Genomic DNA, 12936 nt, shown 5'->3' on the forward strand with positions numbered 1-12936 from the left:
TGTTTCCAACAATAAAAAGACTTGACTTGACTTTGTGTGTGTGATTTGCCACCCTTGAATTTAACTTGCCACCCTTCTGCCACCCCATGTAAAATTTTCTAGAATCGCCACTGGTCCATGGGTCCACAGGTATTCAAACGTCCACCCTAACAGCTGGTCCTTAACAACGTCAGGACTGTGAGGACCCCCAGACCCAAGCGGCCCCCTCTAATCTGACGCTCAGCAGCCCAGCTGAACACAGAGAGGGCTGAGAGATGAACCACCAGAGACACTGATGTTACCTGCTGCTTACCACCGGCACACAGACCTGATGTGGGTTTAGATCCATGAAGGATGTGTGTGTGTGAGTGCATGTCTGTGTAAATAAGTCTGTGTACGTGTGTGTGTGTGTGTGTGTGTGTGTGTGTGTGTGTGTGTGTGTGTGTGTGTGTGTGTGTGTGTGTGTGTGTGTGTGTGTGTGTGTGTGTGTGTGTGTGTGTATAAGCCTGTGTATAAGCCTGTGTACGTGTGTGTGTGTGTGTGTGTATTTATAGAGTGCGATGTGTTTGTTTGTGTGTGCTTGTTTATAGAGTCATGAACGATGTGTTTGTTTGTGTGTGTGTGTGTGTGTGTGTTAATTTCTATGTACATATGTGTTTGTTGGTTTGGGTGTGTTTATGACTGTCTACATGTGTGTGTTTGTGTGTCTACAATGGACACTCACAGAGACGCTGAGGAACCACTCTTATACAACCCAACCCCAGGGAGGAGGACCTCCTGGGTGAAGGAGGCCTGGAAGGTGTGGAGGTGTGTCAGTGTGTCTGAGGACCCTCCTCCACCTGGGGACACTCTGTAGAAGGACAGAGAGCCAGCGGGCCGGTCCAGATACACTCCTACTCTGTTAGAGCGAGGGGGTGTGAGACGTAGGGCTGTTGAACTACCGTTGTGACAGGCAGTGTAGGCAGCAGCGTCACCGTCGTCATTACAATCAAGACTCCAGGACTTGTTGCTCCATCCAAGCACGGTGTCATCACCCCCTCCTCTCCTTGTCATTCCTCTGTATGCCACTCCTATATTAACCCGTCCTCCCCACTCTGCCTCCCAGTAGCAGCGGCCAGTCAGACCCTCTCTACACAACACCTGCCCCCAGGCGTCAAACCTCTCTGGGTGATCCGGATACGACTGGTTCTCTTCAACCCACGTCACCTTCCTGCTGTCCTCAGACAGAGAGAGTTGTCCGCTGGCTGTGTTTGGGTCCAGTGTGAGTTCACAGGCATCTGACGGGAGAAACATGATTAGGCTGCTAAACCAATATTATTAATTATAATTATCATCATCATCATCGTCATCAATATTAGATAAACAGCATCACCAGCTCTAATTTAAATCTAAGGTGAAACACATGCATCATTCAAAACATGTTAATATGATTATTATGTGCCATAGCTAATGTAATGACAGGAATTAAAACAATATTATAATTATTATAATGGTGACAAGATGATAGTTTAATTTAATAGTTTTTGAATATAAAATAGACATGTAATTATGATTAACAGTATCCTGATTATTATGGTGTTATGTCCAATGTTGTAAAATCATCACTCCTGATATAATCACAGCAATTATGTTAATGTTTATATATGTAAGATACATGATGTCAGTCATCAGCTTCATTCCCAGATATCTGAATGAACAGACGTCACCTCCTGCTGTGTGGATGGACTTTCCCTCTCAATAGTTAGTGTGCGTTGTGATGAATCAAACAGACACTTACACTTCTCTAGAGCTGGTTTCAGCCTCCACGCTCCACCGTGCTCCACACTGGCGGGGGAAACAAAGTGAGAGCAGCATGTTGAAACATTCACCATCATCATCTGCCGTCTCATCACTTTCTACACAACACAAGTTACAGCTGCCTTTTCAAACAACTTCATCTAGCAGAGGGTTGAATCCTTGTAGGAGGCATTTTCTCTGAATGGTGAGCTGTCCTCGCCATACCTGAGAGTGTCCAGTCTCCAGCGTGGATCCTCCCGTCCAGCAGAGAGCAGCGCAGCTCCTGAGTCTCCTGGGTGATTGTAGCTCAGGTCAAGCTCTCTCAGATGGGAGGGGTTGGAGCTCAGAGCGGAGGCCAGAGAAGCACAGCCTTCCTGTGTGACCAGGCAGCCAGACAACCTACACACACACACACACACACACACACACACACACACACACACACACACACACACACACACACACACACACACACACACACACACACACACACACACACACACACACACACTCATTTATTCTATCTGGAAGAGAATATTTCTTACTGAAGTAAACAGATTAATAAAGTATTAATTCCATATGATGGACAACTTAAAGCTTTATGATTTAATTCAGATCACAGCCCGTCTAGAGCCACCATCACCGAGCCTCATGTCTACACTAATGGCAACTCCTCAGAGTTACATAACATATAACACATAACACCCATAACATACAGACAGCAACCCCTAACCCTAACCCTCACATGAGCTGGTCAGAGTTACATCACATATAACATACATAACATGCTAGCAGTTAACAGGACAGCAACCCCTTACCCTCACATCAGCTGGCCAGTGTTCTGTCAGCTAGAATAACCTGTTAACTAATGACACACTAGCAGCTAACAAGACAGCAAAAATAAACAACCCTTAAAAAATAAAAATGATGTTCCTAGAATCCTCGTCCTCTAAAGTTCTGTTCCTCCTCTGGCCTCTTGGCCTCCCTCCTCCCATCTGTGCTCTGACATGTTGACCCCAGCCTACAAATGAATAATGATGCTGAATCTGGTGGGGATCTTAAGCCCAGTTCAGACCAAAGATTCGCCTCGCAACGAGGCTGTTTTGGAACGTCGCAGGGGAAGAGTTGCAGCAGCGTGACCTTAACCCTAACTTCAGGTCAACATTGGGGATCGTAATTATTTCCTTCAAATTTGTTCAACCAAAAAGTGGCCATTTCAGTATTATTTATCTGTAATTTATTTGATTAAATCCAAATTTTGTTTGTGATGTATGAAATAACCCATTCCATCAATTGACGACTGCATTTTACAAGTGTGTTATGAGTGGCGGGGCATGCACTCATTTAACATGCCCTGGGAATGTATAAATATTCTTGAAACTTAAAACTGGACCATATATTCATTAGAGTTGGATTTCAACTCAATGCAGGACCACTATTGGAGTGGATTTGACGAACATTGGAATAAAATTAATTGTTTGGAGTGCTGCGGCAGAACGAATCAAGGAATGGGCGCAGTATCGGCCCAAAAGCAACAGGCCTACAATGCGCTTTACAAAGTAGGAAGGCGAGAATATAGCCTAGTCCCCTCCCCATTTGCACACAAATTCTCGAAGGGGATCAATAAAAATAAACCAACAGTTTTTGCAAATAGAAATCTCTCTACAAAGTTAGAACTGCTCATGATGATATCGCTGCGTTGTCTCTGTGGAGACAGCGCAGCAACACCTCTGCCCAAGCCCCCGCCCCCCCCCCGCCCCCCGGAACCGCGGAGCCGTCGCATTTACATCAGAATGAAACCCAATAAACCGCCAATGTGTGTGTAGGGTCCGGGAGGCTAAATTGGGGTGCAAGCTCAAGCAACCTAATCGCAAACCTAAGTTAGGCTACTTTTTAGCGTGATGCTGATGCTGTTGCGGCTCTCAGCTGTGCCAGAGCGTTCACAGTTGCTAGGGAAACCACCTGACGTCGCCGCCCGGTGCAGCAGTTTGAACTGCCCCATTTTTAGAACGTCGCAGCCCGTCTCGTCGCAAGGAGTTGGAAGGAGTTGCGAGTTGCAAGTCGTTGCGAGGCTAATCTTTGGTCTGAACTGGGCTTTAGACACGTGTCGTCTGTTCTTTTAGATAACAGCCCACCTAGTCCTGGATTATCCCTTACTATCAAACAACCTAAAGACACATTTAACCCTAACCCTGACCTGAGAGTTTCCAGTGTACAGTGTGGACTCCCCAGTCCAGCAGAGAGCAGCTTCACTCCTGAATCCTGCAGATCGTTGGTATTCAGGTCCAGCTCTTTCAGACTAGAGGAGTTGGAGCTGAGAACTGAGGCCAGAGCTTCACAGCATCTCTCTGACAGATGACAGCCAGTCAGCCTTCACACACAAAATAAAAGACCATGTTACTGTGTTTATGACTTTAACATTTTCCATAATTGAAAGAGAAGTTACGCCAATGTTAATTTTTTTTATGTTTAAATTCTAATAATAAGCTTTAAAAAAAGCCTGACTACATGTGAATAGGTAGAATAATAATAATAAAAAATAGTAAACTGTACATTCTACATTAAATGTCTTTATTGAAGTTTTTTTGTTACTTTTTTTTTATAAAGACTCTTGTGCTGTAAAGGTTTGCACATTGAGTAAAACTGACCTGAGAGTCTCCAGTGTACAGTGTGGACTCCCCAGTCCAGCAGAGAGCAGCTTCACTCCTGAATCCTGCAGATCATTGTAACTCAGGTACAACTCGCGCAGACTAGAGGAGTTGGAGCTGAGAACTGAGGCCAGAGCTTCACAGCATCGCTCTGACAGATGACAGCCAATCAGCCTGCACACACAATAAACAGAACATGTTAGGAACCCTGATTTAATGTTTTAGACGACTTTTCTGATAGTTGTATAAAAATGATGATACATTATTCTTCTGTTAATTATATTGTGGTGATCACGGCCGTGGTCACCGTGTCCGGGTGCCGCAAAGGATCCTTGGAGCCTCGGGGGGAAGCGGCACCGCCACCAAGGGAGTCGTGTGTGTGAGTATGAGAGTGTGTGTGTGTGTGTGTGTGTGTGTGTGTGTGTGAGTATTCGTGTGTGAGTATTCGTGTGTGTGTGTGAGTATTCGTGTGTGTGCGTGCGTGTGTGCGTGCATGCGTGCGTGCATGCGTGCGTGCATGCGTGCGTGCGTGCGTGCGTGCGTGCGTGCGTGCGTGCGTGCGTGCGTGCGCGCTCGCGTGTGTCTGTGTGTGTGTCTGTGTGTGTGTAAAAAAAAAAGGCTACGTTTCCTGAAACTCCTCTTAACATGAACGCGCGTGCATTGCTCTAACGACGTTTGTAGGCTTGCAACTGTCCACTGACACGGTGCTGGAATGGGCTCTATAGGAGGGGGAGACGCAGGATTGTCGATGGAAAATAGGGTTAAATAGGGTTCAAATATGTCCCCATCAAGGCTAACGACAGAGTATCCTACGAAAAGAATAGACTACAATAATATGAATGCCGAAGATATAACAACACAATTGATTAGGCCTGGGCTGACATATGCTTTGTCAGTCCTAATCTTGAACGCACTGTGCGTATATTTTTTCGAGGCATTTTCCCCCCTGAAACAATTCCATATTACAAAAATCTAAAACAGCTTGTGTGACAACTACATTTATCTTAATGTGCTGATTTCTGAAACATGCTTTGCTCAGTGAAGAGAGCAGACTTTATCTGATTCCTTAAAAGGTTTCATGGATTGGCGCGCACTCTCTAGTCTAGAATCTTTGGTGTAAACATTAAAAATGCAACGTTCCATACATTCATTATCAGTCAAAGGCAGAGGCTGGGCATTGACACACGGCTATTGCTGACCCGATTAGAAGCGCATGGTCTAGATCCTGCCCATATTGTTGGGCAGGATGATGTATAGGCCTCTTTACACTGCCAAGCCGGTTCGGTCGCAGCTTGGCATGCCCGGCGACTTCACCGTCTTATCTTAAGTTTCCTGTGTAAAACCGAAGGGGGTCAAATCCCCCGTTCGTCACGGCGCGGGCTTTCTTGGTTCACTGGAGAAGGCGGGGCTGCGCACAGAGTTTAGACCTCTTTAGAATAATTTGCATACTCCCGAATGTTTTATTTTTTTTATGAATGAAGTCACCTGCATGCAAAAATGAGTTCACGTCAGTGTAGGCTATAAACGCGTTGAACAATTTACAAGTGCAAAAATGCCAACATATTCTTTATTTTGCTGACTAAATTAACTAAATTGGGGTGCTAGCTCAAGCAGGCAATTTACCTCGGGTAGTGTTAACGCGTGGATCGTGCCGCGAAAAAAAAGGCGTGCATAAGACGGCATATTTGGCAGTGTAAATACGCCTTGTGATGGTGCTGGTAATGTAAGCGGGAAAGCGCGTGGCATTCAGGCACGCATTGCAGCACAGTTTCCCGCAGAAGTCTACGTTCACTGCAGAAACCACGCTCTCGATTGTGCACTCTACTATAAGGTCAGGGATGTTCGTTACTGTCTAGACACGGTCCAATTAATAATGAACTTCAACACAGCCATAAAGCACGAAGCGCCTTCAGTGCTTTATGGCAAACAATCGCAACAAAAAACGCCTGCAGAAATTCCCCGACACCCGCTGGTCTCAGCCTGATTCATGTACAGTATGTCTTCTGTCATTAATCAATATGAGGACCAACCACAATGGTTGAATTAAAATCAGAGGGAGAAAGCAAGTGCAGCTCGAAAGCGACTTCCCACACAAGACGAATGGAATCATTTGAATTTATTATATGCCTTGAGGGTTACCTTGGGACGTGGCGTTTGATCGGTACATTTCGGCTGCGCATTTATTTTTGGAATTTTAAATTGCTGCAATAAATTATGTTGTTGTTGACTCTGTCTCGGTCTTTGCTTTTTAAATCTTACAGTAGTCTATGAGTAATATATTGGCGGTAACCACTGTTTAGGAGGTATTGCGAAATGGTGCCAGCTGTACATTCTGTGGTATTGGATGTGTTTTAATAAAACACATCCAATACCACAGAATGTCCAGCAGGTGACTCCACTGAGGCTATAGTAACGATGCTCTTAGCACCCTACGAGCACCCCTGGAGCCCTTGTTAGCCAAGATCCCTTGGTGGCGGTGACGCTGCCCCCGGGCCTCCCAGGATCCTTTGCGGCACCCGGACACGGTGACCACGGCCGTGATCGCAAAAATATCATTTTCATTGGAACAACTCAAGAATTTATATTTTTTGTATGCGTATAAAGTCTTTGTTATGTTATACTTTTTTACACGTCAAACAATTTAAGACATATTAAAAATAAATAAAGGCAACTCTCGGGTCGTGTGGTGTATTGTGTAAATGCTTTAAACCGGGTCTCCTGTTGGGTCATTCCTGTGCTGCTCGCCAAAATATAATAATTCTAGGTAGACCTATAACCTTTGATTGATGCAAATACTGTGACTTCATTTGTTTAACTCGCACTCTCCCGTTAACAGGAGATTGTGGGAGGGCACTATTATTATATTTTGTGTATATAATTGAAAAGATGCAATGGCAACTTGGATAACTTTTCAACTTTTCATTTTCGCACCGCACATACAACAAGGTGTAATATGTCCAATGGCACCACCCTGATAAACGTGGTCAGCAAGGGTACTGAGTCATTCGATTATATATTTAGACGACATTTAGGATGATCCTCAAACCAGGGGCCAATAGTCGTCTTTTAATAATCTCCTGATACGGAACTGTTTGCACGTTGAGTAAAACTGACCTGAGAGTTTCCAGTGTACAGTGTGGACTCCTCAGTCCAGCAGAGAGCAGCTTCACTCCTGAATCCTGCAGATGATTGGAACTCAGGTCGAGCTCTCTCAGACTCGAGGAGTTGGAGCTGAGAGCTGAGGCCAGAGCTTCACAGCATCCCTTTGACAGAACACAGGAATTCAGCCTGCACACACAATAAAAAGAACATGTTAGGAAGTGAGATTAAAAGTGCTTAAAGGATCCAACTAGCTCACAGGAGAAACATGGTGTAGCTAACGAACAGCACTGGAGGGGAGGACGTCCAGTGATGCTAGCGCCTCGGCTCTCCACGCTGCTATCAGGGATCAGGGAAGGGAGCTCAAGGAAATGACTGGACATTCAAACTTCCTTCAGCAGTCCCCTGATGGCCGTAGGGATCCTGAACTCTGTGTGAACAGAGTCAGACCTAACGAAGCAGAGGGCTATGGAGCCAAGGAGGGCCTTCAGCGCTCTATCAATCCCAATGCTTCCTTCTGTGAGACTATTGATTCATTAATTCAACCTTTTATTTTGATAAACCATCATAAATGTGCTTAAGCTCATTTACATAAACCTAAAACACTGAGGGCACTTGCCCTTCCTGACTTCAGACACTTATAGGGGGCTTCAAAACAAGGACGACTATGAAACCCCTCTGGGGCTTTGCTTCTTTACATATTCAAACGTTTGATCTTATTCTGTATTCCTACATATTAAACAGATACATATTGATCTGTATTTCTACATATTCAATCGTTTTATGTTGCTCTGTATTTCTACATATTCAATCTTTTTATGTTTATGCATTCCTACATATTCAATCTTTTTATGTTTATGCATTCCTACATATTCAATCGTTTTATGATGCTTTGTATATCTACATTTTCAATAATGTTGTTTTGTATTACTACATAGTCAATAGTTTTATGTTCTGTATTTTAACATATTAATTTATGTTGTCCTGAATTTCTACATATTCAATTCTATTATGTTGCTCTATATTTCTACATGATCAATAGTTTTATGTTGTTCTGTATTTACACATATTAAATTGTTTTATGTTGCTCTGTATTTCTGCATTTATTGTTCTGTATTTCTACATCTAAAATTGTTGGACCTTGTTCTGTATTTTATGTCTTCAATTGAAGTTCTGAAGATAAAATATATATAAAGTATATCTGTAAAAAATGATGACGTAACAAAGACCTTATAAAGTCATGGCAACAAAAAAGAAATTGTTGAGTTTCTCCTATGAAAATTATACATTTATGAACTTGAAATGAACTATACATTCATATAGCGCTTTTCAAGTCAGCTTACATTGACTTCATATAGGGCTTTACAGTGAAGGGGGGACCTCACTAACCATCACCAATGTGTAGCATCCACATGGGTGATGCACGGCAGCCAATCGGCGCCAGAACGCTCACCACACATGAATTGTGAATGTGTGATTGGACTGTCATATTTTACTTTGTTGACCCCATTGTCATGTACATTACCTTTAACACACACACTTACATACACCTATATGCATGCTTACACTACCAAGGGACCACAATGGAAATAAGCCCATGTGCTTTTATGTGTTATCCTTTTGACCTGTACATTTGTATGCTTACGTTTGTGCATGTGTCAAAGAATTTCAATCACTTCAATCAATCAATTACACACCAGCTTGAGGTGGAGAGTGAGGGGATTAATGAATCAGCTATTTAAACAGGGGGATGAATAGGGGGCCAGATTGAATGAGCCTGGTTGGTCAGTTTTAGCCGGGACCCGGGGAATCCCCTACTCTTTTTGAGATAAGTGCCCTGGGATCTTTAATAACCTCAGTGAGTCAGGACCTCGGCTTTACGTCTCCTCTGAAGGACGGCACCTTCCACAGCCCAGTGTCCCCGTCACTGCACTGGGGCATCAGGATTTATGCTCTGGCCAGAGGGAAGAGTGCCCCCTACTGGCCACCAACCGACACCACTTCCAGCAGCAGCTCAGTGTTCCCAGTTGGTCCCCCATCCAGTACTAACCAAGCCCACCTGCTCAGCTTCAGAGGTTCAGCTAAGGCAGGGTCTACATTGGTCTGGCTGCTGGTTTATTTAGACCTATAAACTTTCATGGATGCAAATACTGCGACTTCATTTGTTTAACTACCACTGTCCCGTTAACAGGGGATTGTGGGAACGCACTTTTATTATATTTTGTGTTAATAATTGAAAAGTTGCAATGGCAACTTTGGGATTACTTTTTAAACTTTTCATTTTTGCATCCCACATATACAAAAAGGTGTAATGTGTCCAATGGCACCACTCTGATACATGTGGTCATCAAAGGTACTGAGTTATTATCTGATATAGTTTGACGTCATTTAGGTGTGATTCTCAGACCAGGGGGCAGAAGGTAAAAGTCTTCTGAAACCGAACCTTGTGGTGTAACAGTTTGCACTTACTGACCTGAGAGTTTCCAGTGTACAGTGTGGACTCCCCAGTCCAGCAGAGAGCAGCTTCACTCCTGAATCCTGCAGATCATTGGTACTCAGGTCGAGCTCTCTCAGACTAGAGGAGTTGGAGCTGAGAACTGAGGCCAGAGCTTTACAGCATCTCTTTGACAGCTTACAGCTGTCCAGCCTTCACACAAAAAAACAGAACATGTTGAGAACCGTGATTAAATGTTTTATAAGACTTTTCTGATAGTTGAACAACTGATTATACATTAGATCTTGAAATGGTAGTTACATATTAGGTGTACAATGTTGATACTAACAAAAATGCTATAACAGTTGTTTTGTAGTTCTGAAAACTGTATCATAATATTACTTTTATAGAATTATGTATATAGTGTGCATCGTAAAACATTTTATAAGTATGCCTACAGATATATATTGTATGTTATTATAACTTTTGTATTCTAGTATTATGTATATTCTATTGTTTGCATTCGATACATGTTCTTAGTCCACCGTCAGAGATGTTTTGTAATTTAATATAACTTTTATATTGTAGTATTATGTTTAGTGTTGTATTCTTAATATATGTTATGAGTGAACCTACAGAGATGTTTTGGAGGCTTTGACCAATGGCAGCAGCCCCAGAAGACCCTCGTCAGAAGCAGAGTATTTCTTCAGGTAAAACACGTCCAGCTGCTCTTCTGATGTCAGTACGATGAAGACCAGAGCTGACCACTGAGCAGAGGAGAGAGATTCAGTGGAGAGACTTCCTGATGACAGGTACTGTTGGATCTCCTCCACTAGAGAACTGTCATTCAGTTCATTCAGACAGTGGAACAGATTGATGCTTTTCTCTTGAGAGAGATCTCCACCTATCTTCTCCTTGATGTAATGGACTATTTGGTTATTGATTTGTGACCTCCTTCCTGTCTGTCCCGGTGGATCTTTTTTAGTTAGATTGCCCGGTAATTTACTTCCTCTTGGTCCCAGCAGACCTTGTAGAAGCATCTGATTGGTCTCTAGAGAGAGGCCCAGGAGGAAGCGGAGGAACAAGTCCAGGTGTCCGTTCTCACTCTGTAAGGCCTTGTCCACAGCATTCTGGTAGAGGGGGAGGAGTTCAGCTTCCCTGGAGGTTGGATGTTCTTCTGAGAGCAGGTTGACACCAGTGTTGATGTAGGACAGAAAGACATAAAGGGCAGCCAGAAACTCTTGGATGCTCAGATGGACGAAGCAGAACATCCTGTCCTGGTGCAGTCCACACTCCTCTTTAAAGATCTGGGTGAACACTCCTGAGTAAACTGAGGCTGCTCTGATATCGATGTCACACTCTGCCAAGTCTGCCTCGTAGAAGATCAGCTGGCCTTTCTCCAGCTGGTTAAAAGCCAGTTTCCCCAGAGAAACAATGATCTCCCTGCTCTCCGAACTCCAGAGTGGATCAGTATCAGCTCGCCCATGATACTTCCTGTCCCCCTGTATGGACAGAACCCTCAGGAATTGGCTGTACATCTGAGTCACGGTCTTGGGCACCTCTTCTCCTCTCTGGGATGTTTTGAAGAAGTCCACTAGAACTGTAGCAGTGATCCAACAGAAGACTGGGATGTGACACATGATGTGGAGGCTTCGAGATTTCTTGACGTGAGAGATGATTGTGGTGGCCATTGTCCCCTCTCTGAATCTCTTCCTGAAGTACTCCTCCTTCTGTGGGTCGGTGAACCCTCTCACCTCGGTCACCATGTCAACACACTCAGCAGGGATCTGATTGGCTGCGGCAGGGCGTGTGGTTACCCAGATGCGGGCAGAGGGAAGCAGGACTCCCCTGATGATGTTTGTCAGCAGCACGTCCACTGAGGTCGGCTCGGTGACATCCGTCCAGATCGGGTTGTTCTGGAAGTCCAGAGGAAGTCGACACTCATCCAGACCATCCAAGATGAAGACTACTTGGTCATGGTCGTATCTGTAGATTCCTGATTCTTTGGTTTCAACAGAAAACTGATGAAGAAGTTCCAGTAAGCTAAACTCTTTCCCTTTCAGTAAATTCAGCTCTCTGAAAGTGAGGAGAAATGCGAAGTCTATGTCTTGGTTGGCTTTGCCTTCTGCCCAGTCCAGAGTGAACTTGTGGGTTAAGAGAGTTTTACCAATGCCGGCCACTCCGGTTGTCATAATTGTTCTGATTGGTTTATCTTGTCCAGGTTTAAAGATGTCTTCACATCTGATTGGTGTTTCCTCATTGGCTGTTTTCCTGGATGCCTTTTCAATCAGTCTGACCTCGTGTTCCTTGTTGACCTCTCCACTGCCTCTCTCTGTGATGAAGAGCTCTGTGTAGATCTCATTCAGAGGTCTCTGCTCTCCGGCTCTAGCGATTCCCTCAAACACACAGTGGAACTTCTTCTTCAGATGAGCCTTGAGTTCATGTTGCCACTGGACCGCAACAGCTCCTAAATCCCAAACCAGAAGAAACATACCATTCATATTTCCAAGCAATATTACTTGTGTAAAGAAAAAAGTACTATACAATTCTACTTTAGATGGATCTTATAACTTTATTAGTAGTGCTGTCGTTGTTGAGTATCAGTGGTATCAGTGACTTGCTAACCTAATAGAAGAAGATAGTGGTGCATCTCTTTCACTGAATTATTCTGCTGTTGATCTGCAGTTTAATGTTTAAAATTCTTTAAGCTGATACCCCCACAATAACCCTACATATCTGGATCAAACCATGCAACCTGATACCCCCACAATGACCCTACATATCTGGATCAAACCATTTAACCTATATATGAGTATCTTACCACTCCCCAGCTTGTCGGCCAGTTCCTCCTGGTTCATCTCCATCAGGCAGAGCTTTGTGATGTCTACCACTCCCTGTATGGCGCGCCTCCTCTGCTCCTTGTTCTTATCATCCCCCTCCTCCCTCTGACTCTCTGAGCATTGTGGGAAATCTGAGAAGAGATCCCTCCAGAGCTTCTTC

General features: G+C 44.0%; 2 protein-coding genes across 2 annotated transcripts; both read right to left on the minus strand.

Annotated features, from left to right (window-relative positions):
* Positions 1–630: 630 nt before the first annotated feature.
* On the minus strand, positions 631–1798 carry LOC115537736 (stonustoxin subunit beta-like). The gene has a single exon (XM_030349793.1). It carries the CDS (start codon positions 1270–1272, stop codon positions 700–702), a length of 573 nt encoding a protein of 190 aa, XP_030205653.1. The 5' UTR covers positions 1273–1798; the 3' UTR covers positions 631–699.
* A 2282-nt stretch (positions 1799–4080) lies between these two features.
* On the minus strand, positions 4081–12935 carry LOC115537722 (NACHT, LRR and PYD domains-containing protein 12; the record flags this gene model as incomplete). The annotated part of the gene is made up of 6 exons (XM_030349770.1): positions 4081–4126; positions 4404–4577; positions 7518–7691; positions 9976–10149; positions 10573–12403; positions 12758–12935. Coding segments are annotated over 6 exons (2577 nt in total), but the record flags the coding sequence as incomplete, so codon positions are not given.
* Between the last annotated feature and the right edge of the window lies 1 nt (position 12936).

Source organism: Gadus morhua, chromosome 23 (assembly GCF_902167405.1).
Source record: "Gadus morhua chromosome 23, gadMor3.0, whole genome shotgun sequence".
Taxonomy (NCBI): domain Eukaryota; kingdom Metazoa; phylum Chordata; class Actinopteri; order Gadiformes; family Gadidae; genus Gadus; species Gadus morhua.